The sequence below is a fragment of the Petaurus breviceps genome, unplaced genomic scaffold (assembly GCF_028583685.1).
Source record: "Petaurus breviceps papuanus isolate PSGF00001 unplaced genomic scaffold, PetGlider_PUasm1.0 76, whole genome shotgun sequence".
NCBI lineage: Eukaryota > Metazoa > Chordata > Mammalia > Diprotodontia > Petauridae > Petaurus > Petaurus breviceps.
In genome coordinates this window covers 56,303,169-56,330,326 of record NW_027186473.1, presented here as the reverse complement: position 1 = coordinate 56,330,326, position 27,158 = coordinate 56,303,169, and the positions used below count along the sequence as shown (strand labels likewise).

The following is a 27,158-nucleotide window of genomic DNA, read 5'->3' as shown; positions in this document are numbered from 1 at the left end:
AGAACCAAGAACCAAGGCTTGTAGAAAACTTTAAATCCCAGGCTGAGGAATTTATATTTTATCCTGGAGGCAACAGGGAATCACTAAAAGATATCTGTGTTGGTGGTGACACAGAGGGGATCTGTGTTTGGGGGAACAGTTGATGAGTATTTATTAAGCTCCTACTGTGTATGAAGCACTCTGCTAAGCACTAAGTATACAATTATGAAAGAAGAAAGACGGTCCCTGCTCTCAAAGCATTTACAATCTCAGGGGAATGCTTTAGGATGATTGGTTTGTTAGCTGGGTGGGTGGGTCAGTGAGGGGAGGGACCTTAGGCAGGGTGATGACCCTCTGAATGAATTTTGGCATTCTGATGCTCCACAATGAGCTCCACTCTCACTCTGCAATGTCTTACAGGTATGAGGGCCCACTAGGTTCATTTTTTAAGTGTTTGGGTTTTCTTGATAACACAACCTCCAGAATATGAAACCAGATGTAGCTCTGCAGTTCATGCAGAGTTTAAGTCTCTGAGACCAGAATAATCAGGGCAGGAAAGCAAAGGAATGAGAATAAGGAACAAAGACAAATTCATACGAATGAAGGGAAATAAAAATTGATGAGGGAGGGAGGGGAAGGGAAGCTCTCACAAATTAGCTGCCAGAGCAGGCAGCAAGTACAAATGGGAAGCAGACAAACATACCTGATACAAGGAACGAACACTGGGCTGAAAGACCATGTTGGTGTTAAGCAAGAAAGAGCGGAGGAGGGGCTGGGGGTAGCTGGCCAGCTGAGTAATGATGCCGATAAGCAGCAAATTAACATGCAAGGAGTTCTCCAGCATGTTCTCCAACTTCGACAGCACCACACTGATAAATGGTCCTGTGGGAAAAACAAAACACTTGGATATTAGTTAGCTACATGTGCATTTTTTTCCCCAGCTCCCCTTTGGAACTAGGGTAGCCACTGGGAAAAGGATTCTGAGATCCTTCTCAGATCTATTCAGACTCCGACATGTAAAGGAAAAATGACAGCTATCCCCACCCAATCCCAGCAAAAATATGGTAGCCATAAGACTACCCACTGTAGCAGCTTCCACATGGCAAACTGTGAATTATGGTGGTCATAAAAATAATTAGGCAGGGCAGATAATTCTAAAATAAGAAGGCAACACATTGTACTGTGTTTCTTTAGATTGCTTTCTGCCAAAATAATCTTCCCTAAAACACAGATCTGACCATGTCACTTACCAGGCTCAAAGAGTAACTGGCTCCCTCTTGCCACCACTGTTTGCCATTCACAGTGTGGGTCCAGCCTCCTTGTCCATCTCTACTGCCCAACATTCCACATTATGTCCTCTAAGTTCCAGAATGACTGGCCTGGCTACTGTTTCCTAAATTTCACCCAATTCAACATGACAAGAGCAGAATTTGTTAGCTTTTCCCCCAAACCCAACTCCTTTTCCCAAACTTCGTTGTTTCCAGAGAAGACACCACCATTCCTCCAATCTCCCAGTTTTATAACCACAATGGTACTTATCCTCAGGTCCTCACTGTCTCTCACTCCACCTCTTCATTCAGTTGCCCAATCTTGACACTGTTACCTACAACCTCTCTTTTGCATCCTCCTTTCCCTTCACTCTCTTCACACAGATACAACCTTAGATCACCTCTCTGCTTGATTGCTGCCACAGCCTAGTTCTTGGTCTCCCTGTTTCAAATCACTCCAGGCTATCCTCCACAAAGCTGCCAAAGTCATTGTTCTTCAGCACAGATTCAACCATGTCATTGCTACACTCAATAATTCCAGGGGGCACTCTACTACCTCTAAGATAAAAAAAAAAAAATTACTCTTAACTTTTAAAGGGCTTCACAACCTGGGCCAGTCTACCTTCCCAGCCTCATCATACATTCATTCCCTTCCTGCATTCCCTAATCCAGGCAAAATGGCCTTTTTAATTCCTCACATATGGTACTCTAATTTGCATCTCCATCCCTTTGAACTGGACATCCCCATCAATGGGGTATCTCCCTCACCTCCACGTCTTAGAAGTCCAAATTTTTTCCAAGCACAGGTCAGGTACTAACCACTATACAAGCCTTTCCTGATCCACACTCCCATACATCCCCCTATAATATTAGTTTGTATTTATATATTCATATACAAGTTGTATCCCCCTAAGTAGAATGTAAGTTTCTTGAGGGCAGGAAATATTTCCTTTTTTTATCCTTTATTCCTAGGGCTTAGCATCCTTGCCTTGCTTTTTTTGTTTTGAGCAGTTCAGATCTGAGCTTTCATCACTGGGGGCAATTCCAAGCATGGAAACTCCCTTCACCAATGTAGACCAAAAAACTCAACTATAACTCAGTCTCAGAATGTTGCTTGAGGCACTGTGAGAGGGTAAGTTACTTGTGTATGGTTAGAGTCCTGTGTGAGTAAATATATCCAAGGCAGGGCTCAAACCTAGATCTTCCTATCTTTATTGTCACCCTTCCAGCCACTGCTGAGCTGCCTCTCCCATCAGTCAGTGCTCAATAAAACTTTGCTAAATTAAATGAAATTGTATTGATCCCTTACATTCAAGACTTAGTTCTTCTCCATAATACTGCTAAGCATAATATATACCTTTAGCAGCCAGTAAAGGTTTGAGATTCTTAAATGTATCTGCAAGACAATATGGATGCTCTACTAAATGGGCAAAAACACAGAACAATAGGAAGGGTCGGGTCAGCCTGAGATCATCACAGTGAAGAAGAAGAGAGGAGAAAATTTCAGCATTAGGCACAGGTTCATAACCATCGCTAAATTCTAAGGTCAGAAAGAATGGCATCCCACAGTCCTGTTGAACACTATGGCATCGGTGGGATTACAAAACGAGGACATTAAAAAAAAAAGAGGTTTCCCTTCATTTGTATAAGAATAAAACTAGCACATTTTCTGCAGCTCGAGTTCACTCAAGACAGGAAAAATCATGAAAGAAGAGATTTAGCATCAACCAAATTACTTGTAGAAGTTTTAGATTTTTGCTATCAAAGTGTCACAGTAAATAACAGTAATGGGGATTTGTGGGTTTGGTTTTTCAGCTTAGCTATTGATGACACCCCCTAAACCGCAGCGTTATTTGTAATGAAAGCACATAAGATTTGATGAATGGGAGAGTCTTAAGAAGAGTGGGCCAACATTAATATGAGTTTAAGAAAATGAAAACAGATTTCATCACTAGATGCTTCACTCTGCAAGCACTGGGCTGTATAAGATAATAAAACCCCCTCAAATGAAACAGAAGCAGTCTATTAAAAACAAACACCATAAAATTTAAAAGGAAAAAAAATTTTAAAACAACTGTAGCCTAAAGCCTGTGCTGAGAAAGGCATGAAGCTGAGTGATGGAGATGTTTGTTCCTTTCAGGAATACATGGAGCTGCTCCTAGACACTAAGAAAACAAAAAACCCTGGCTCTTAGAAACAAAGGGGAGACATCCAATAATAATTCATATTTCTGTTGGTCTTAAAAATGTACAAAATGCTTTCCCCAAAGCTCAGAACAACCCTGTTGCCATTCCCCTACTCAAGAAGCTTCAGAGATCTCCCCCCTATTTCTAGAATAAGATAATAAATTCCTTCCTTTGGCCCTTCTCAATATGGTTCCAAACTATCATTCTTATTACATGTGAATCCCCACAAACTCTAGGTTCCAGTCAGAATGACCTCCCCATTATTCCCCATACACAACAACCTCTGCTTTTGCACAGGCTGGTCCCCCCAAACCTGGAACATTCTGTCTCCTGAAACATCTAGGTCCCTTTTAGACTTAGTTCAAGGTGCCAATTCCTCCAGGAGGTCTGTCCTGATATTCCCCAGTTGTCTGTCCCTCTCTCCCTTCCCACTAAAAAAAATGGCCCTACAATTATGGGATGAAAGGTAAAAGGAGTTGACTTTCCAAATTAAAGGTATCTCAGGCATTAATTAGTAAGCATTTAGAGAAATATGCAAGTAGAAACAGGGCACTTGGTAGAGGAACCTCTGAAATTTATTCAAAGCTTACTTTCTTGGTCCCAAAGATTAAGCTCATTTACTTCTTTTAGAACAAAAATCGCTGGAGAGCCAGGAACATTTTTTAAAAGTTTACTTTGATAACTATTAGAATATAATTGGTTCCCTTTATAATCCTATGTATTTTATTTTATGCATTTAAAGACTGTATTTTGAGCAGGGGGTCCACAGGCTTCATCAGACTGCCAGAGGGGACTGTGACACTAAAAAGGATTAAGAACTCCTGTTTTAATTACTAATATGAAAATATGTTTAATATGAATGTATATGTAGAGACTACATCAGATTTCACACTGTCTTGGGGAGGGGGAGAAAATTTAGAACTCAAAATCTTATGGAAGTGAATGTTAAAAACAAAAAATTAATTGTAAAAAAAATAACTCCTGTTTTACATCAATTTGAAAGGGCTCAAAGGGAGAGCTTGGCTCAACATCTCTATGCTTCCCTAACTCCTAACCCCTAAGTACTACCATGGAAAGGATGAGCCTGGCCCACCACCTATCACCTGCTTACCCTCAGAATAAGTCTATTACCACCCCCAAAAGGTCCTCTCCCTTCTAAACTTGTGCCTTCCCCATTCCCTAAGCAAGGGTCAATCCTACTTACTCACACCCAGGAATCTGAACCCAGTCCTCTGTCCCAAGACTCCTAGATTTTATGTTTTAAGTTACATTTAATGATATTTTATTTATTATGTAATGTTAAAATCCATGTTGTGCCATCAAGGAACATATCTTATATCTCCTATATTTTTACTACATCCAGTTGTGAAGTTTCTGACAAAGATATCACTGCAATGTATCCTCATCTTTAATAGAGGTATTAATAGATATCTATTTTTAGTAATGAATTTGTAGTTAAATTTGCTTATCTCAAATAGGCTGCCCCCAAAGAATTTCTACTACCACCTGTTGGCAGAGTAAACAGGGATGTGCAAATAGGAGATAGCATTAGAAAACAGTAAGACTAATGGTAACCATTCATTCTTTTAGGGCATAGTTAACACATAGAGAGATGACAGAAAATGAGCATGTGCAATACCAGGGGAAGATGTTAAAAGAGGAAATTTCTTTTAAAAATAAAAACTTATAAAGTTATGTATATACACACACAGAGTAAAGCTTCATATTTATTTTCAAGTAGATAGACAGATCTACCTCTATATGTGTATATAGATACACACAGGTCTCTGTGTAGAGAGAGAGATTGTGTGTATGTGTGTTTGTACAGTGGATAAAAAGCTGGCCTCAAGAGTCAGGAAGACCTGGGTTCAAGACCCTCTGACATACATTGGCTGTGTGACCTTGGAGGCTAGCTAACCTTTCAGCAATTTAAACAATCCTCTAAGACTATAATCTGTAGAATAGCTGTTAACCTGCACTGGTAGAGGGAATTTCTTTGCAGGGAGTTCCCTACAAAGATGAAATCACAGGTCCAAATATCCTACAGACAACAACCCTAAACATGTCGCTATGCCATGATAATTAAGCAATAAGACCAGTCATCATCCTCTGTTACTACTCAACACTTCAAGGACCTATGATTTCACTGATACAAGCATCGCATCCACCATGGCAGACTCCAACCACTCGGTTTTAGTAGATGATCTTGGGGAGCTGCTGTGGCTGAAAAATCCATCACTTTCTGGCCAACCTCTCAGATGAGAAGCCTTGCTGAATTTAGTTGAGCTGTTCCTCAGGCAAGGGACATAGTTCGTCTATCTTGTACAAGACTGTACTTGAAGACTTTCCAGTGGAGTAGGACCTGTCTGAGAATTGATACTTCACTCGAATAGCCTTTAGGAAATGCTATTAAACCAGAACCAATGTCTTTTTGAACATAATCCAGCTATTCTAAAGTCCCTTCCAGACACAAATTCTCTGATCCCATATTAATGTCTGCTATTGTCATTACTTCTAATTTAAAGATCAAACATCCTGCTGCTTCATTTTATTTGCCATTATTAAAGATTTAATTTTACAATTTTATTGTAGAAAAGGAAGTTTGTCTAGGTAAATTTTTATTTGGTTTTATGTTTCTCCTTGAAGAAATTAAAAGAAAGTTTTTAGTCCTAAAAAGAGAAAGAAATTCTACTAAATAATACCATGAAATACCTTCATCCTTGTGTTGAATCAATGAACCACACTCTTACTCTATCCTACCTTATTTTCCTGCCCCAATACACATCAATACTCTCAGAAAAGAGATGCAGCAAAGCTGTTGAAATCTTCACCTGTAAAGGGGGCCCCTTGAGTCCTCATATGACGACTAGGAAAGGCCATCTGATCTTTTGTCCCAAATGGGGAAGGTAAACTTTCTATTGAAGGAGCCTCAGCAACAAAATGCTCAAAGTCATCCTCATCTTCCTCTTCCTCCTTTCTTTCCTCTGCCTCACTTGTTTCCTCTTCTTCCTTCTTCTCCCCTTCCTCCTCTGGCACAGGAGGCAAGGGATCAGGAGATGGGAAATTTTCTTCCATCAACCCCTCAGAGCCGGAGTCCAGTTCCTTTATGATTTTCTCATACTGGGTAATGAAATCTTCACCATCTGGGCTGGCCACCATCATACTAGAATCATGGTCTGCATCTGGTGGTGCAGCATGGGCCAACTTGGACACAGGTGGTGGGGCTGACTGGAATACAGGTGGCGGGGCTGACTGGAATACAGGTGGTGGGGCCAACTCAGACACGGGTTGAGGGGCCAACTCGGACATGGGTGGTGGGGACACCCTGGAAGGGCTCTGGTGGGAATCTTCCTCAGCATCTTCATGGCTCAAGCCTGAATTGATTCTATTTTGTTCTTCTTCAGAATCTATTTCTGGCTGCTCACTATCAAGGGGCCCATTGTTCAGGGGGGACCTCGAGGACTTCAGAAGCTCTTCCTGTACACTCTGGCTGTCCTGGGCATCTTTCTCAGCACAGAGCCTGTAAACCATGACATCATCCTGAAAGTCAGATTCCTCAATATAAGAGCCTTTGAACAGCATGATGGCATTCTTCTTCATTTCCTGGATGTGCTTGGGGGGATCGATGGGGACCGGAGGAGCTGGGGTCTCCAAATCCTTGCAAGGCTGAGAGGGACTCCCTCCTGACTGGGCAGACATTCCTGTGTCATAGCTGTCATCCCATTCCAATTCGGTCTGGCTCTTCTCCTTCTTGTGTGTGAGCTGAGAACAGGGATGGCCAGGTAACTGCTGGTGCGTCCTCAGCACTGGGTAGGATGTATTTTTATTGTTCTCCTCCTTCAGACTGAAGAGAAAGGTGTCAGGATCAGGGGATTCTCCATCATAAAGAGCAGACCAGACTTGGCAGTCCTTCATACAGTGACTGATGTTATTATGGGCCTCCCAAAGGTACTGAAGGTAGCTAATGTCCAAGGCTTTCCCATACTCCACAATACAGGCCGATGGAGACACTTCCCCAGGAGGAGGCTGCTCTCCAGGGCCTGAAATGAAAGACAAACACAGTTCAAAATATAATATGATCCATTCTTGGATTTAGGGGGAAACAAGTTTAACAAGAACAAAAAGTCTTTGCTAACAGAAGAACACAAACCAAGAAGGTGAAATCAAGGGCCTGGATATGGACATTTGTAGGGTAAGTTATCAGATGCAAAAACTAGATGCTCTCTCAGAGAGAACGTATTCAGGGAAAGATCTATTTCCTTATAGTTTTATTGGAAACATGGGTTAGCAAGAGAACTGGCTAGACATGGATTCAGGAGGCCTGAGTTCAAATCCTGGCTCCAATACTTACTATATAATCTCAGTAAAGTCACTTCCCCTTTCTAACAATGTTTCCTTATCTGGAAAATGAGAAAAAGGACTCCCACTATTTTACTTCATGAGGATGTTCAAGGAGAGGGGGCACGAAGCATTTTGTAAACCTTAAAGTGAAACAAGACTATATTATGACCCTTAAGTTTTGTTGGTTTGAGAGGAAGAAGTGAGAGGTAGCATAGAATAGTTAGGAGAGGGTTGGCCTTGGACCTGAGTTCAAATCCTGTCCCTCTTAGACACTAGCTGCATGGCCCTAGACAAGTCAAGCTCTTACTGTTCCAGACAACTCTCTAAGAGCTTAGGTTACAGATGGAAGGAGTTTCTATGCCTGAAGTGTTCCATGCTGAGGAGTGGAGGAAGGGGAAGGGCAGGAGAAGCCTGGAGGCATAAGATTCCAATAGTATTGCAGTCTGAGATTTTGGTGAACCAAAGTCTCGCCAAAGTTACTCTGTGGTCCTAAATTGTGTTGTCAGGGAGGTTCACTAATGCTACAATGTCACTGTCAGTTGATAAGCACACCTACCATGTGTCAGGCACTGTCACACTAAGCAACGTTCACAGCATTCCAATGGGCACCCTAACATCACACTACCACAAACATGTTTGGGATTTAGCCTGTGTGATTTGAAAGGGAAGAAAATGAAAACAATGTATTTCCTTGCCCGCGTTTTCTTGTCAAGCAGGAGGGATTTCTTTCATCTTGTCAATTATTCATTTTCCCCACAGTGGCACATTAATATAATATTCCCTGTTTCTTCACCAACAAAACCATATTCTCCTCTCCTCCCACTTAAAAATGAGGGTGTGTATCACAAAATTAACCTTCAAAACTTAACTCAAAACCACAAAATCATTTGAACAAATAGACCTGGACCCAAGACCTACCATGGAAACTTACTAGTTGTGTGACCATGGGCAAATCATTTCCCCTCTAAGCATCCTGCGTAAAATGGGGACAGTAACACATTTACAACCTAGTTTAGGGGATTATTATGAGGAAAATGCTTAATAAACCTTAAGGCATCATACAAACATGGGCTCACATTGAGATGTTCTCTTCCTCAACAGACTGGAAGTTTCTTGAGGGTAGAGACTGTTCATTTCTGTCCTCTTATCTCCAACTTCTAGAGGCAGCTTATCTAGAGGCAGGATATCAAGAGCCAGCCTTGGATTCGGTAAGATCCCAGTTCAAATACCACCTCTGACATATTCTGGCTGTGACCCTGCCTCAGCTTCTAAGACTATAAATTGCATATCGATCATAAGGCCTGTGGTGGAGAGGGACTTTCCAAATTGGGAGTCCCTTACACTAATGACATCCTACATCTGGTCAAATAAGCAATTGAATAGAATAGTAGACATGAATGCAGGAAAACCCAAGTTCAAATCCTGCCTTAGACAGAAGCCTTAAGCCTCAATATCACCCAGCTGATCAATATCAACCATATCAATCAATATCAACTCAATATCAACCACCCGAGACAAGTCATTTACTTGCTCCCAGACAAAGTGGTGCCATCTAAACTGGGGCCAATAAGAGCACCTCAAAGGGTTGCCATAAGGATGAAATGAGATAAGAGATGCAAGCCCTTTGTGAACCTTAGAAGCACTGGATAAATGGCAGCTGTTACTGTAACTATGATCCCCAGCATCCAGCAGAAAGCCTTACATATACTGGGCCCCTAACAAATGCTGCATAGACTGGATTGTTGATTACTAGTTGAGAAGAATGTGTTACAGAGATGAAATAATTCACCAAAAAAAAAAAAAAATCCAAAGAAACTCCAGACTCCTCAGGCTTTGTTCTCCTGGCATCCACTTCCTGCTCTGACCTTGCCGTCAGATGTTTAAAGGTGGTAGCTATATCTTTCAGGTTACTTGAACTGCATTTAAGTCATCATGGTGTATCTGCTGCTGGGAGAGGTGGGAAGGGTAGTGTTCGGGGCTGGTACCCCATAACAATTTTTTCAGTGTAAAATGTAAAAATTTAAGATGTATCATCACAATGGCAAACTCAATTGATTTGCCACTTGCTTACTAATAAAATAAATGTCTGGGGAGAAAATTTTAAAAATTAAAAATTTACCTCCTGTAATAAGAAGCCATTTCCTAGCTTCAAAGGGTATTGTTTTAAAGCCTCAAAAGCTGCCTGAGCCAGTGCTGAATACTGAGACCAAAAAAAATTTTTTTTAAAGATGGGTTCCATTTTTGTAACATAGAAAGGTTAATGTGAAAAATTAGCAACTAGCAAAGTACACGGAATCCTCTCAGCTTTGCCTAGCAAAATCGATGCAAGAGGAAGTTATCTTCATGTAATACCACAAAGAATCACCAAAGAGAGGGAGAAGGCTGGATGAGATAAGCTCTAAGATTCAGTCCCTTCTAGCATGACATGTCATGATTCTATCAACCTTACAGGGACCCACTGTCACACAGATACCAAGGACTAGTGAGGAAATGGTCATTTCTAAAAATGGACTTAAGCCAAAAACAATAACTTTCTCAATCAGGGGAACCCACTCATAAAGATATTCTATCTTGGGTTCTTAACCTTTCTGTTTGTCAAGGATCCCCTTTGTCGGTGTGGTGAAACCTATGGATCACTTCTCAGAATAGTATTTTTTTTTTTTTGCTTTTTGGAGGGCAATTGGGGTTAAGTGACTTGCCCAAGGTCACACGACTAGTTCTTGTTTTAAGTTTTAGTCTGAGGCTGGATTTGAACTCAGGTACTCCTGACTCCAGGGCCGGTGCTTTATTCACTGCACCACCTAGCTGCCCCCATCAGAATAGTGTTTTTTTAATAATTGAAGGAAATGATAAACTTCAGTTAGAGGTTAGTGAAAATAGAGATATTTTTCCACACAAGTGGTAAATGTCAAAGGCAGAAATTCTCTGTATACTTCCCTGGTGATTAGAATACAGTCAGAACTTCTTCACTGCAAAGACCACCTGAAGAAGTATTGAAGGGACATGAATACATTCTCTCTCTGCAGCTATCTGCATACAGAAATGGACTGACCACAGAACTCCCTTCTCTTCCCCACCATAGTTTATCTTACTGTACCTTCATGTAACCCCTAAAGGCAGATCAGCCCCTTGAAGTAATGACACATTTCACTGTGTTTTTTATTTCCAGGGCCTAAACCATTATTATCAAGCACATAGTAGGTCCATAATAAATGTTTACTGAATTCTGTATACCCACATTGGTTCAAAGGAGGTCCATATAAAATCTAGGTACAGTTTATAATTAGTGCTATTCCTCCGTGTATCTGTGTGTTTTTCCCAAGATATCTCATTTCAGACTAACGTGAAATAATGTTAAGATAACTAGATAGAAAGAATATATGGATAGAGATGGCTATAGATATAATTCGCAGAGTTGCACTTTCAATCTCTAAAACCAAGCAACCAAAACACAAATATGTTATTCTGTCCCCTGAACAGATCGGAGATGTCACATACTTAATCTATATATTCTTCATTTGGTCAAAATGCATAACTACTATATGAAATGTCTGTAGAAAATGCAGTATGTATTAAGTGCTCACATTCACACTGTACCATACATAGCAAGCTGCCATTTTCCTTTTCCTAGACTTAAACCTTTATAACTACATATTAGAAATCAAGCCATATGCAGTCAGGCTATCAAGAAGTTTCAGTACGGTCTAATTCAAATTTGGATATACATAAATAAGCAAACTTAATTTCCGAAGACATACTGGAATATGCCTTTCTACTTCTGATTCCAGAGAGTCACTAGGGATTCTCCTTAAAATAAAGATTTAGAAGCAATAAATGAGGGAAGGACTCTGTTTTTTATTTGGCACTAATTATCGAGTGTACATAATTCATGAAGGAGAAGAACCACAGCCCCAAATCAGTCATTCATAAAGTGAAGAAGCAGCCTTCACCTGTTTAGATTTATGGCATGCTGGTCTATCTACACAGATATAGACATCCCATAAATAAAGAAGAATGGGGAGACTCTGTTTCAAGACACTCCAAGTTAAGTTCCCACCTGAATCACTGTGCATGAACTTGGACCAAAGGATATAGTCCCTCTCCTGGTTCCCAAGAGTCAGGGTGATCCCGCTGGAGCAGCACACGGGGGTCAGAGCAAGCAGCTTCGCAGCAGAAACAGAATAGCAATCTCTTTCCTTCACAGCCCACCTCTGACTCGTCATCATGTGGTTGCATGGGATTAGGTACCTGAAAGAATAAATGGATTTCCATTAATCCAAACTAATGGTTCTTTTACACCAAAGGAATGCCTGGTGTCTACTTAATACCAGGAGCTGACATGTTCCCCAGCCCCAGGGTTGGCAGGCAATGAAGGCAAGAGGGGCTCCTTCATGTACCAAATCACCTTCCATATTTTCTGCTGATAAACAGCAACACAAAGGCCAAGGCCACACTGGAAGCATTGCTGGATGCTTCCACATCACACAAGACGTTTTAGGGTAACTCCAAACCCTGAAGCAGCCTGGACCCTGGATATTTCAAGCTGTAGTCACTACTAAAACACCAACGATAGAATACGGGGGCCCACTGCAGTCAAACATGCTCAGCAGACCATTCCTTAATGGACAAAATGGTAATAAATCCAATGACACATCCTCAAAGTAAGGACACAGAGTAAAGAGTGTGCTAGATTCTAGATATCAGAGGCACTCAATCTGTGTCTGATTCTCTACTTTTGGTGCTCTGATATGGAGACAAGTTATAGAGAGAAAACAGATGTCTAGGCTCACGATTGTACTTTAAGAGGCAAGAGGGCGCTTAGAGATTATTATTAGTTCACCTTCCCTTCATCTGACAGATAAGGCAACTGAGGCCAAAAGAAGGGAAGCGTTTCATCATTGCCAATCTAAGTAATAAGGAGCAGAACCAAGATCTGAACCCTGGATCTCTGACTCCAAAACTAATCCACTTTCTACTTTCTGGCTTAATTAAGATGCCAGCTCTGACAATTACAAAGCTATGGGATCAGACAAGTCCCTACCATCCTTGAATCTCAGTTTCCTCATCTCTAAAATGGGGATATGATTACTTGTAGCTTATTCCCACATCATATAGTTGTTGTGAGGAAAATCCTTTGTAAACCTTAAGTGCTAAGAGTTCTCAGTATGCATAAGTAAAGTCTTACATTTTCTCAGATAGACAAATTTTCTAAAAATCTGAGCTTTAAGGTAATTCAGAAAAGTCTAATTTAACCAGATCTCTCAAGTCAATGGAATGATTTCATCCTCAAGTCTACTTCCAGGAAAAAAGAACTTACAGAAAACAAACCTATATCAAGGATTTCGTTTTAATAAATGAAAAGTTTCAAGGGCACATCTGGAGATCCATACATATTCTAGATAAGCAGATGAAGGGTAGACAAAGACCTCAAAATGGACCTTTGTAGCCGTGTAAAATCCATAGTGTTTTAAAATATCCAATTTCTTTCATTATGCTCTAGTTACTAAGTTAGGGAAGTAAAAAAGCAACATCATGCTGTGAGGAAAGTGCTGCATCGAAGGAGAGAGATACGTAAGAATCACAGGTGTGACCATCAGCTGTCTCTCTGAAAGTCAGGTCCCTCAACTCTATAAAGAGGGCGGTTGGCTTTAGATGAGTCCAGGGTCCTTTCTACCTCCAGACAAAATAATTCAGTATATTTCAAAGATTTTAAGCAAACAGAAAAAGTTCCACTTCTAAGGCTCCTTCCAACTAGTAAATCTATTAGCTGATGTAACTTCAGTTAACCAAAGACTTCTATTATTGTTATTCATAAGCAAGAATTTATTAAGCACTTAATATGTTCCAGGCAATGTGATAGGCACAATAAAAACTGCATCCATCTGTGTAACTGTACAAAGGAAATTTAATATAAGCTGATAACAGCAGGATAACAACTTGTCTCAGGATCATTTCAATCTGAACTCATCTCACTTTTCATGACAAATGATGAGAATGAGATAATAATTTTAAAGCTATCAAAATATCTGATGACCTAGCAAAAAGAAATCAAAACCTCATGTGGGAACAGGATCAAGTACACATATATCATCCCCATCACCTCACTGGCTACTGGAGTTGTCCTGAACATGCCTTCTGCGAGGCCATAGATGAGTTTATGTACTGAAACTTTAATTCAGTTACAAAAAGCTTTTATTTTATCCAACGATGCCATAGACTACAGAACATTAAATACAAAATAATAATAGCAGGGCAGTGCTTTAGACCAGGCTGTTTTCTATCTGAATGCCATTGAAAAAGAAGACAAAAACAAGATACATAATAAGATGTTTTCAGTAAGCCTGCTGGAGATGAACCCAAATCCCAATGCTTTTTTTTTTCAATAACAAAAGGCAGTCATTTTTATCTACACATGAAACAGTCCACAGAACATTGAACAGCTATGTTTAATAGCAGGATACCAACCAGTTTGAGAGCCATTTCCTTTTGAACTCCATCAAATTAAGTTACTAACAACTAGGGTACGGTCAAGCCACCCACTGGTGATATCTGAGAATCAAATTTATCATGTTTGGTCTAGTCAAGTGTTTCATTTTCCTACCTCAAAAGAAGAGGGGGGAGGGATCTATTGTATCAACTTAAATTGTTAATAAAATAATATTGAAAATTGACATTTATGTAGTGCTTCAAGGTTTGCAAAGCACTGTGTGTATGTATACACATACATACATAGGTACATGTTTATTATTGTTGAACTGTTTCAGTCATGTCCAACCTTTTGAGACACCACTTGGGGTTTTCTTGGCAGTGATACTGGAGTGGTTTCTCATTTCCTTTTCCAGCTCATTTTACAGACGAGGAAACTGAGGCAAACAGGGTTAAGTTACTTGCCCAAGGTCACACAGCTAGTAAGTACATGAGGCCAGATTTGAACTCAGGTGCTTCTGACACGAGGCCCAGCCTTCTAGTCACTTATCTTCCCATTTGAGTCTCACAACAATCTTGTGATGTCAGCATTATGGGTATTATTTTGTCCATTTTGTAGATGAGGAATCTAAAGGTCATAGAGGTTAAATGGGTACTAAATTCACATGGCTACTAAGTATTGAATGCAGCAAACTAAGCAAAACATTCTATTATTCTCCATTCCCTAAATACCTGCCACAGTCAAGGTCTTAATGTAGGCTTATTTTGTTCATGAATGATTTAAAAATAAAATGATTCACTGTTTTTTCTTAGACTGGATGAACCTGATGACTGAGTTTCATTTAGGCTGGAAGCAAACAGAACATTTTTCACCATTGAAGTTGATACACATAGATTTCTTCCCCTCTTCATTTGAGGTAGGAAAAATGAAACACTAGACCAAACATGATAAAGCTATTCATCAAATATCACCAGTGGGTAGCTTGAAATTACATTTAGATTCTTGGGCTATGTGACAATTGCAACCTTGCAAAAACATGCCAGAGCGGAAATCGGGAATTTGTGCTGAACACAGGATGGAAGGAAGAGGAGAGGCCTCTCATAGCAGGGAAGATGTCTGAAAGAAGGCGATGGGAAGGCCTGTTTGGAGGAAGAGCTTTAACTAAAGAGATAGTCAAAATGTTGAGACGCTAAGGTACATTGGGAAGATGAAAACACCATTAGCAAAACTGGCAGATGACAGAGAAGGATCAGGTCAGACTTGGATATTGGAATTTTTATTTTATATTAAAAAAGTCTTTATTATAATTTCAAAATAGCTTCAACAACAACAAAAAAAAAGAAAAAGGAACAAAATGAGGAATAAAATCATAAATTCCAAACTAGTTATATTTTGAATGAAGAAGAAAAATGGATATAAACTTTGACCACAACAAAAAAAAACCCAAACTCCAGTACAGCATCTTGCTTGTCCTCTGTCTCCTCTCTGTTTCTCTCCTGTCTATGAATTTGGAAGATTCTGTTAGTCATTTTTTATAGAGTGGGAGCCGGTATATGAGTCGTCCTAATTTTGCTTTCATCATTCTGGATCACTTCATATGAGCCATGCTGTATTTCTTTTTATCCCTCCTATTTGAACATTTTATGGGGCAATAATATTCCATTTCACTAACACACCACAATTTATTCAATTCTTCTGGGTTTTTTTTTTAATACACAGTTTGTTTCTAGTATTTGTTATCAGAATCTCTCGCTGAATCATTCATTTATTAAATTAGATTCATATTGCAAAATTAGGCTGGAGTCATATCTAAATTTAGCAAAATTATCTGGGTAGAACCACAACGATTCTCACACTTTCACTGCAGCTTAAAAGATTTTGCTGTTTTTGATCAGTCATTTCAGTCATGTCTAACTCTTTGTGACCCCATTTGGGATTTTCTTGGCAAAGATATTGGAGTGGTTTACCATCTTCTTTTCCAGCTCATTTTACAGTTAAAGAAACCAAGGCAAAGTTAAGGGATTTGACCAGGATCATATACCTAGCAAGTGTCTGAGAGTGGATTTGAACTCCGGTCTTCAGGTCTTTCTCACGCCAGGTCCAGTGCATTATCCACTGCTACCACCTAGCTGCCTAGTTTAAGAAATACAGAGTACTTTTTCACAATGACTGAAATAGAGCAATCATTGCTATTGTTCCCATTTTATGGGTGAGGAAACTAAGGCACTGAGGAGTTTAAGTGACCTTTGTCAATGGTCACATACTCTCAGGACTCAGACCTAGGTCTATGGCTATATCAATCAATAAACATTTATTAGGCACCAACTGTGTGCCAAGAACTGTGCTAAGTACTGACCTCCCCATAGTCTGCTTGTACAGTAAAGAGAATGTATAAAAAGAACATTGTCTGAACTTGGCATCAAAAGGCCCTGGGTTCGCTCAGTGCTAATACTCACTAGTCACGTGACTATGGGCAAGGCATTTTATTTCTCTAAGCCTCAGTTTCCTCATCTGTAAAATGAGAATAATAACATTCCTCACTTCACAGAGTTTTTGTGAGGAAAATGCATTGGGAAGGAAGTGTCGTATAGTGGAAAGGGCACTGAATTTGGAGTCAAGAGAAACTTGAGTTCTAATTCTGGGAGAGTGGAAAGAACTTCAGTAACTTGTTGTCAAGAGAGACCTGGGTTCTGCTCCTAAATTTGGACCCTTACAAGCTGTGAGACCACAGACAACTTATTTAACTTGTCTAAGGTTCAGTTTCTCCATCTGCAAAATAATCATCCTGGCACATGATCGCTGTGAGGATAAAATGAGATAACGTATTTCAAGCACCTTGTAAGCCTTCGAGCACTATGTAAATGCTAGGAATTATGATTCTTTTCAGAGTCGAACGAGGCTTCCAAAGCATCATATCAATGTTAGCCATTGTTATTAGGAATAAACCTTAAAGCACCAACTAAATGTGAGTTATTATGATAAGAAGTGTCTGATTGGATAAGAGCAAGCAGATAACTCAAGGTCGTGCTGCTAGCAGTTCCGAACTGCAGCTCTCCCTCTGCTCCCATGCAGCCCCACACTTTTCCTCCCACGTTCGTGGGCTTTACTCATTAAAATGATGCACCAGATTCAGCGGAAACTCGAGTACCCATCAGGCACACCAATCACACAATGGTCATCTTAAAACTCACACACACACGTGCGCGTACACACACACACACACAACTCCAAGGCAAGAAAAAGAAGAATAAACAATCCAAAGCTGACATAGAAGGTGCTTGACAGAGATGAGATGTCAACATCTTCAGGGACATCCAATCCCAGCAGCAAAAATCAATGAGATGATGAAACTCAGTTCCACAACTGAGGTGAAAACGGCCCTGATTTTGTATAAAGTTAGGGAAAGGAAAGAAATCGCGTTTTCCTTGAGAGTTCAAAGTGTTGCCTCTACCACATAATGAGGCATCAGAGATCTTTAGTGGATGATGAGGAAAAACAGAACCTCTGGATTTTTTTATTTTTATGTTTTAAAAGAGTTATGGAGGAATTTTAAATTTCACTGGGTTCAGGTCAGGTGATCCATTCACAAAGTATAACAGATCTCAAATAACCCCATGGGTCTTCTGGATGTACATCAGTTATCTGTCCCATAATACACATCTTCCCTGTGATGTAGGCATAGACGTGTGTAGAGTATATGTCTACACATATACATATACATCATGTCTGTGTGCATGTGTGTATACTTATAGATATTTGGAGAAGGTGAAATTCAGATGACCAGAGGGAAGAAAAACATTTATTATGAGATCATACCTAGGAGTACACAAATTTCTCAAGAGAACCATTTTAACTTTTTTTAAAATTTGTCTAGAAACCCCTTTGTTCTATTTCTCCTCAATAGACCACCTTGAGACATGCCTGTACAGCATATGAACAAGATTATAAAGTTAATACCACTTGCAATCTGTGAAATGCAGCTAGAAACTGCCCACTACTTATCCCCATACTAGACACTGTCAGTCCATACTTGAGCAAGTATAGTCCTCTGGCAGCTAACTATCTCAACAAGCTCTAACCACAAACTAAACTGATTTGTGAAAAAGTAGCAAAGAGATAAGTGAGGACTTGAACCAACGGCTTCTAAGTCCAAATTCAATTTTTCTTTCTTTCCCTTCCCTTTTCTTTCTTTCCTTCCTTCCTTTCCAAACCAAAGGACCCACTCCACATTTGGCTAGGAATGAGTCAGGTACCAATTCCAACACCGAATCATCTGTATCCTTTTACCTGTCACCTCAGACAGAAGTAACAATGTGCACCAGCTGTGAGGCCAGCTGCAAACTCTGGTGTTCCTCCTCCCCTAGCAAACAAACCTATACCCTCATTTATCTTGGTCACCAAGTTCACTCCAGAGCCAGGGAGCTATCCCTTCCAGTCACAGGCAACATGGACCAAACCTAACCCTGTGACACAGAAAGCTCCCATCACTCCTTGATAACTCCTATCATGCCTTCAGGGAATTTAATGTATTTTATTCTAGTATCTTTAAAGCACCTGATTTGTAGTGAAAAGTGTGCTAGACTTCAGAATTAGGAAGATCTGGGTTCAAATCTCACCTCTGGAATTTACTAGCTGTGAGGCTAGTCAGCTTCCCTGTGTCTCAGTTTTTCATTTGTAAAATGAAGGGCTTAGATCTAATGACCTTAAAGATCTCTTCTATCTTTTAATCTGTGATTCTATAATTCCTGTTCCCCTAGGAGGGGTATAAAAAATGACACAATGAATCCACACTGTACCTAAGCCAAGAAAAGAGCCTTGTCCTTGGGCTCCCCTCAGAATGCAACACTTTAAGACTACTCCAAAAGACTCATGATGGAAAGAGCTAACCACATCCAGAGAAAGAATTCCAGTCTGAATGCAGATTGAAGCAAAGTACTTGCTCTCTCTCTTTTTTGCTTTGTTTTGTTTCTTCTTTCCAATTGCTCATTTCATGGGTTATAATTTTTCTTTACAACTTGACTAATGTTTAATGTGAAGGTATATGTAGAACCTATATTGGATTGCATGCTGCCATGAGAGGGGAGATGGGAGGAGAGGGAGGGGGAGAAAATTTGGAACTCAAGGGATTGTGGAGCTGAATGTTGTAAACTAAAAGTAAATAAATAATTTTTTTAAAGAAAAAGAAAAGAGCCTTGTCTTTTCTTCAAGTTATTTCTTAATTTACCCCAAGCCCAACTGAGGAGGAAGAGAGAAAGGGAAGAAAGGGAAGGAAGGGAGGGATGAAGGAAGGAAGGAAGGAAGGAAGGAAGGAAGGAAGGAAGGAGAGAGGGAGGGAGAGATAGAGAGAGTGAGGAGAGAGAGAAGGGAGGAAGGGAGGGAAAGAGGGGAAAAAAGAGAAAGAGAAAAAAGAAAAAAATGGGCCATTGAGGTATTATTTTTAAATGCAGAAAAGAGAACAGAATTCAGGCCAGAAGAAAACACAGATAAGCAGGACAGTTTGGAAAGTTATATGTAATTAAATTTATCACATGCATTTTATTTAGTGTTTAATTTTTTTAATCTTAAGTAAAGGAGAAATTAGAAGGCAACAAGGGCTTCTAAGAAGCAGAGGGTGGAAAGGAAGCAAATAGAGAGAGATGGAGTCTAGTAGGTGAACAAGAAGGGCAGTTGGAAATAGAGTGTGTGAAGGGGATTAACATGTAATAAAACTGAAGGTAGGTTGGAATTAGATTGTGAAAGTCTTTAAATGCCAAACAGAAAAGGGGTACTAGACATGATGACAGGGCTTCTTAACCCTTTTTTGAGTCATGGACCCCTTGGGCAATCTGGTGAAACCTTTACAGGATAATTTTTTTAAATGCATAGAATAAAATACATAGGATTACAAAAGAAACCAATTATAATGGAATACAGTTACCAAAACAAATTTTATGTTCATGGACTTTAAGGAATCCCTGCCCTAAGGGTAAAGACATGATCATACTTGCAACCTAAGGAAAACCATTTTGGCTCCTGGGTGGTAGAGAGATAAAAGAGGAGTGAGGTTTGGAAATCAATTAGGAAGCTATTGTGATATTATAGAAGATCAGTGACTGTGTGAGTTAGAGAAAAGAGGATTTGGGGAAAAGATAAAAAATGATGAAAACTTATATGTGTTTTAAATATTCGCCTATTCCAAGTTTTCACCAGCAGATTTTCTTCTGAACATATTGCAAAAGATCACTGGAACTGGAAGGGACCTCAAGGACCAGCCAGTCATGATTTTCCAAATATGCAAACTGAGGCCAGGTGAGATAAAGTGAGTTATCTGTCTGAAGGCCCAGATCTGGGATCCGAACCCCTGTCCCATACTCCCATGCCGCCTCCATATGGCCTAAATTTAAATAGAGAAACTCTTAAATTAACTTTGAGAAATGACAGAGAAAAAGTTAAAGGAATTTTCTTTAGATTCTTTTTTACCTTGAGGATTTTTGTTGTTGCTGTTTTTCCATCTTTGCCCCAGAGCAAGGGCAGTATTTGTCTTACAGGAACAAAACAAAAGAAGTCACCATCATGTAGGTAGAAAAAAACAGAGAGAGAGAAAAACAATAGGATCTTACCTTAGAATCAGCTGCAACATCACATCTTCACAATGTAAGCCAATAAGGGTTCTGAAGAGCGCCAAGGACACCACACACAGCTGGAAAGCAATAAAACCTACATTTCATTCTTGATCCTTCAATGACAGCTCTGCCTCCCCAAAGACTACAAGGATAGCTCACATCTACGATATACAATAGCCCGTGTGGGGCACTTCTCATTGAGTCACAAGAATGCCAGAGAAAATGCACAACCAGCCTGCAAATACCCTGTAGGATTTGATTAGGATGCCTAGAATTACATGATTACACAGGGGAGCCTTCTTACAAGTGGTGTATGAGAGTTACAAGACTGATGATACCTCTTTAAAAAGGTTCAGCCTTTACCTATAGGTACTTTTCCATTTAGAACAATCTGCTTATTCCTGACATTCTCCTCCTTCACATGAAGACTGTAATGTTATCCTGAATCACCAAAACAGAATAAGGTGGGGCCAACATTTAGGTAGGAAGACGGTATGGCATGACAGATGTCAGGAATGACCTTGACGTCATGGAGGTCTGGGTACAATTCCTACCTTTGACACATACTAGCTGGGTGACCATGGGCAAGTCACTTAACATCTCAGAGCCCGAGTCTCTGACCACAGCCTCTCTAAGCTTCCATGTCCACAATACATAATCCCCCTAGTCTCCACCTCTGAAAGTCGCTGTGAGGTTCAAATGAAATGATGTCTACAAAATACTGGGCAAACTTTAGAACACTATATAAATATCAACTGTTATTATGTAATAACCATGATATATGTTTCTAAATAATCTTTTATTTATTTATTTTTAGTTTTCAACATTCATTTCCATAAGATTTTGACTTACAAATTTTCTCCCTGTCTTTTTCCTGTCCTACCCCAAGATACCAAGTCCCCTTCCCCCAATCTGCTCTCTCTTATATCCTCCCCCACCTTTCTGGTATGGCAAAATGCATTTCTATACCCCAGTGCCTATATACATGATATATTTTTCTTTTTTTTAATTTAAATTTAAATTTGTTTGCTTTCTGGAGGGCAACAGCTAGTTTTTGTGTTAAGTGTCTGAGGCCGGATTTGAACTCAGGTCCTCCTGACTCCAGGGCCGGTGGTCTATTCATTGCACCACCTAGCTGCCCCCATGATATGTTTTTCAAAGATGATTTACTAATTAAATCAAGTATCCCTAAATTCAGGGAAAATAAAATGAATGGGCCAAGAAGCAAAGTACTCAAATGAGTAGTAACTTAACAGATCTTTGAATAAGTCTCTGCATTGAATCTATGCTGTCTGTTAAGTTCTACACTCAAGTCCCACTTGGCCACGTCATCACAGCATAACCCAGCATTCTTAAAGGCAATGCTAACTGTGCACAAGCATTGGCGAGTCCTTCTAAGTTAGGAAGATGCCAAGGATAGGCACATCAGTGTCCTGAATGCCGGTCATCTGAGGAACAATCTAGCTAAAGTCCAGAGATGTTGGCTTGCAGGGCGATAAATGTTTTGCCTCCAGCATCTTTTAAAGATCTTCTACAAGTTATGGAAGGGTTGTGGTATGGGTCAGTGGAGGGAGTACCCATAAAAATGAAAGAAATCATGGTTCCTGAAATACTGAAGTATCTGTGAGGCAACAAAGAGTAATACTCTTGACAGGAGAGGATAACCACCAGCCCATCTCTGGGAATGAATGAATCAGTTTAGGAAGAAGGTGGATGACTGGCAGTGGAGACATGGGCCAAGAAACCAGGGCCTAGCAGGCTGGAAGAAGCCTGGGAGCAGGGCTTGCCATGGAGACCAATACTGCAGCTTGGGCTGGAGCCAGGGACGGGACCTCTACTCTCTTCCTTTCTTTGATCTATCCTAAACACTGCTATTAGCTATAAGAAAGTAGATTTCAAAAAATTCAGATCAAGAACAAGTATGATTCCACAATTAGGGAGAGATATAAGGACTGTGATTTTTTTGTAGAGGCAGCTCCTTAATGAACACAGGCATCTTTTCTGCAACTTGGAGTCTTCAAGAGCTGCTCAGACCACTGAAGGGTTAAATGACTTGCCCAGGTCTCACGATCAACATGTGTCAGAGGTGGGCTAACTATACACTGCACTATACTGACCTAACCCATGGGACCCCATAATTATATTCTCTTTTAAGGGCCATTTTTTACAGTCTTTACAGAATTTTAAAGGGAAATATTCAAAACATGCTGAAAAAGAACTCTGAAGATTGAATCTTATTGGCAGCCTGCCTACTCAGTATGTAGTGTAGCTATGAAGTAAACTAATTAATGTATTGTTGTATTCCACAAGCTGAATGGGGGTGCCCAGGAGGCCCAGAGAGAAGGCAAATAAGAGGAGAAATGGCCAGAAAGACCTTGTGTCAGAGATGGCACCTGAGCTGAGCTTTAAAGAGAGATGGGGATGCCAAGAGATACAGCTGATTCAAGTGTGCATTCTAACCTTGGGGGACAGCCAAGGCAGGGGCATGGCAGGGGTTGGAGGGTAGGCGGAGGATGTAATATCAATCTGTTTACAACACCAAGTGGCTCAGTTTCGCTGGAACGCCAAGTTTGTAATAGCAAGAGATATGGAATCAGTCAGTTCACTATAAGCAGGGTATAAGCAAGCACGTTAGTACTTCATAGAGTATTTTATAATGAAGACATTATGTGTAAAGCTTGAAAGGCCAAATAGAGAAGTCTGAATCTTAACTGAGAGGTATATACATTCGTAAGCTTAACCTGGCAACGTTGTATAGGATGCACTATAGGAAGGAGAGACCAGGGACATGGAGACCTGGGGGAACACGGCAATATTACAGGCAACAACAGGCAATGAATGACCCTAGGGTCATAGCAGTGGGAATGGTAGGGAGGGGTAAAATGCAACAAATACTTTGATGGCATCAAAAGGACTATTTTTTAATTTAAATTTTTTTTATTTTTTTTTAAACCCTGACAAGGTTTTATTTTAAAAAAACTGCCCCTCTTTCTTGAACTGAAAGGTGGCTGAGGGTGGCTTCCTTCTCGCTCCCAGAAGCCAAAATATTTGGAAGACTTAGTTTCAGATGCTCTGTGAAATGTTCCAACATCAAATCAACAGACCTTCCCATCCCACCCTAATTGTGCCACTGAACTAGCTGAGGCTTTTCAACTTCCACATTCATCTCTTCATATTCTTCCCATGGTTGGAGTTTGGGGCCAGGGATCATCACTGTCTTGGGGATGGGTTCCTTAGAAGGGGCCCAGGCAAGGACAATTTTGCCATGCATTCTCCAAGCCCCATAGGGGTTTGTTAAGTGTCTCTCAAAAACCACATACTCCAACACATTCTTGAGCACATCTTCTTGTCCATACATCAATCGACCAAACCAGTCATAGATAGCCAAGGTCTGGTGAGTATGCATGTGGACAGTGACTTTGCCACATATGTTGCCCTCGCTCACTATACTGTGACAACAAATATGAACTACCCTTGGTGGTTCCAGAGATTCCACAAAGCTCCAATGTACTGTCTTAAGTTGGATGTCCCACACCATTTCTGGGAAGCAGCACTCAGTTACCAAGGCATGAAGTTGGTCATGGTCTGAGGTGTTGAGGCACTGATGAGCTTCAACAAAGATCTGCTGAGCTTTTTCTGGGAAGGTCTTGATTTGGAAATCAGCATCATATTCTCTCACTTTCAGAATTGCCAACTGTGAGGCCACACCCTGCTTTAGCTTCTCGGTCTTCTGCTGCAGGCCAGCCTTGGAGAGGGATGAGAGGCCAGCCTCGCCCTCAGGAGGCACAGAAGCATCAAATATTCCAGCTGTGCAGGCCACATGAATGGGACACTCAAGACGTTCTTTGGGGATAACAATCCCTGCTGCAAGAGCATGTTCCTGAAACTCCTCCGTTTTGTATCACTTGGGATCACAGTGATGGGCTGGGTCACTTGGGCTGCACACAATGGGACTTCTAAACTCTGGCGAGAACACCAGCCCAAAGCCCGGGGCAGGGAGAGCGCCCAGACTGCCGGGATGGTGGGAGACTATAGGGAGGGTGGGGGAGCGAGACAGCAAGCCAGTGAGCGCAGGGGATGAGGGTGTGGGGCATAGCCGGAGAGTGGAATTTTCCAGGGCTTGTGGCCAGTCTCTCCTCTCGCTTTCCACCTTCTCTCCCTAGCTAGTGATAGAGAATTCTCGGGCTCGCGCTCGTGCCACGCGACTGGAACCTTGCCAAGGGACAGGTAACTGGTTGACTCTGTGGAACCAGGGAGGTAAGGAATCAAAGATGGTTGGAAGGCTATCCAGCACTAGTGATGGGCACAGGATAGGGGCCTCCACAGTGTGGCACCAAGCTGCCTTTCCAGCCTTTTTCACACCCCTCCCGGGCTAAAAAGGACCACTGTCTATAGCCCATTTGGGCTACATCCCATGCTTTCCCTTTGCCCATGCTCTTTCAGATAAAGAGGAAGATAACTCAGATTACCTAACCAGCACCTCAAAAGTAGGGATAGGGATTGAAACTGGACCTGTGAATTCATTGGGACAGAGCTGATGAAATTCCCTTTACCAATGCAGGTCAGCACCTTCCCTTGAGGTTTTCCAGTTTCCTGGGGCATTGAGAAGTTAAGTAACTTGCTCAAAGTCACACAGCCAATATGGCTCCAAGTCCCGTTCTCCATCCATGTCCCAAACTGGACACACCATCTTGATCTAAAAAACCTGCCCATTCTCCTAAATTTCTTATTTTCCTTGTTCATACCACCATTTTCCCCAGTCACCAAAGCTTACAAGTTGAGTTTCACCCCTGGACCTTCCTTCTCATTCACATCTTCCATCCAGCAGAACAACCTTAGAACAAGGACTATTGTGTCTATATCTTTGTATGCCCAGTGCTCAGCTGCCCTTTGTGGGCACTTAATAAATATCTGTGAAATTGAACTGAATCCAATAAGTTGCTAAGTCCAGTCAACCCTCTCCTTCATTCCATTCCTATTGCATCAACTGGGCTCCCTATCTCCAGTCTCTCTTCCTGGTCTGGCCAGGTCACTATCTTGCTCAAAAACCCTCAGTGGCTCTTCAGTGCCTACCAAATTAGATCCATGCTCCTGATCCTGTCCATCAAGGCACTCTACAATCTGGCTCCACCTTCCAGGTTATTTCATAAGACTCTCCAATCAAACTAGATTACTTTGCCATTTGCCAATCTAGCCCTGCCATTCATCAACTCTATATATTGGTTATGCCACCCTGGCTGTCATCATGCCTGGAATAGAGGTATCTAATATTTCTGCCTTTTGGATTCTTTCTTCTCCTTTAAAACCCAACTCAGGTCCTACCTCTTCCATGAAGGTAATTAATACATCTTATATCTGTTTCTCCTTTAGGGCCTAGTTTACTGTACTGTATACAGCAGTAACTTACTAAATGTTTGTTGTTCCTATTTCATTACCGTATCTGACAAGTGACCCTGTGACTTTCTGTCATTGCTACCTGCTACCTTATCACTCATTTCTTTCCTATCCCCTCACAATCTAGATTCTCTGCTCCACTGAAACCAGTCTTCTGAAGAGCCCTGGTTATTTCCTTCTTCCTAAATCCAATGGTCTTTTTTCTTTGGTGGGGGGGTCTTCCTCCTTCTCAACTTCTCTTTGGAATGTGGCACTACTAATCTTCCCCTTCACTTCTTACAATTCATTCCTTTGCTATGACATTGTACTATCCTCATATTCTCCTAATTCACAGAGGTCAAGCGTGTCCTTCTTAGGACCCACTCTCTTCTCTTACCACCTAACTTCAGGGATTCAACAAGGCTCAGTCCTCCTCCACACACTCTCTCCTTTAGATAATTCTTCCTTTCTATTTCATGAAACTATGGACTCTGACCCCAAACTGTATTCCTTTGATTTTGACCTCTCATCTGAATTTCAGTCCACTGCCCAGTCACCATTTCTACTTGAACATCTTGCCATCACCTCAAATCACACTTCAGGCCTCAATTTGGCTTCCCAAGCCCAACTATCTCATTTCTTTTGGTAACACCATAATTACTCCAGTTTCTCTGAAGTCACCTGACTTCTTGGGAATCTCTGATCCACTATATCCAACGTCATCAGGTCACTTGACTTCTTCCTTCCAACAGTCTATATAGTCACCATTTCTTCTCCACTCCTGTGGTTACCAACTTAGGGAGGATTTCCCATCACCCTATACCCAATGTCCTGCAAGAACCTCCCTATTAGTGTTCCTGCTTCTAGGATTTGCCCTCTCCATTCCATATCATACAATGACACTTAGACAAATATTCCTGCATCCTGCTTTCATAGCATTCCTCTCCAGCTCAATAGCCTTCAATGACTTCCCACTGTATTC

General features: G+C 40.9%; 2 protein-coding genes and 1 pseudogene across 17 annotated transcripts in view; 1 reads left to right on the top strand and 2 right to left on the bottom strand.

Moving 5' to 3' along the window:
• Positions 1-19,025, top strand: part of GATB (glutamyl-tRNA amidotransferase subunit B) — a 153,958-nt gene extending 134,933 nt beyond the window's left edge. The window contains exon 12 of the mRNA XM_069105539.1: positions 18,959-19,025. Coding sequence (XP_068961640.1) covers positions 18,959-18,976 — 18 coding nt within the window. The 3' untranslated portion in view covers positions 18,977-19,025. The remainder of the gene's footprint in view (positions 1-18,958) is intronic.
• FHIP1A (FHF complex subunit HOOK interacting protein 1A) overlaps positions 1-27,158 on the bottom strand; it is a 438,671-nt gene that overhangs the window by 27,962 nt on the left and 383,551 nt on the right. For all 16 annotated transcript variants that reach the window (XM_069105531.1, XM_069105522.1, XM_069105520.1 and 13 more), the window contains 4 exons: positions 20,801-20,880; positions 11,832-12,022; positions 6,265-7,473; positions 683-861 (listed from right to left, as the gene is read on the bottom strand). In XM_069105531.1, the coding sequence (XP_068961632.1) occupies positions 683-861; positions 6,265-7,473; positions 11,832-12,022; positions 20,801-20,880 (1,659 nt within the window). The remainder of the gene's footprint in view (positions 1-682; positions 862-6,264; positions 7,474-11,831; positions 12,023-20,800; positions 20,881-27,158) is intronic.
• On the bottom strand, positions 21,593-25,554 carry LOC138174884 (large ribosomal subunit protein mL45 pseudogene; annotated as a pseudogene).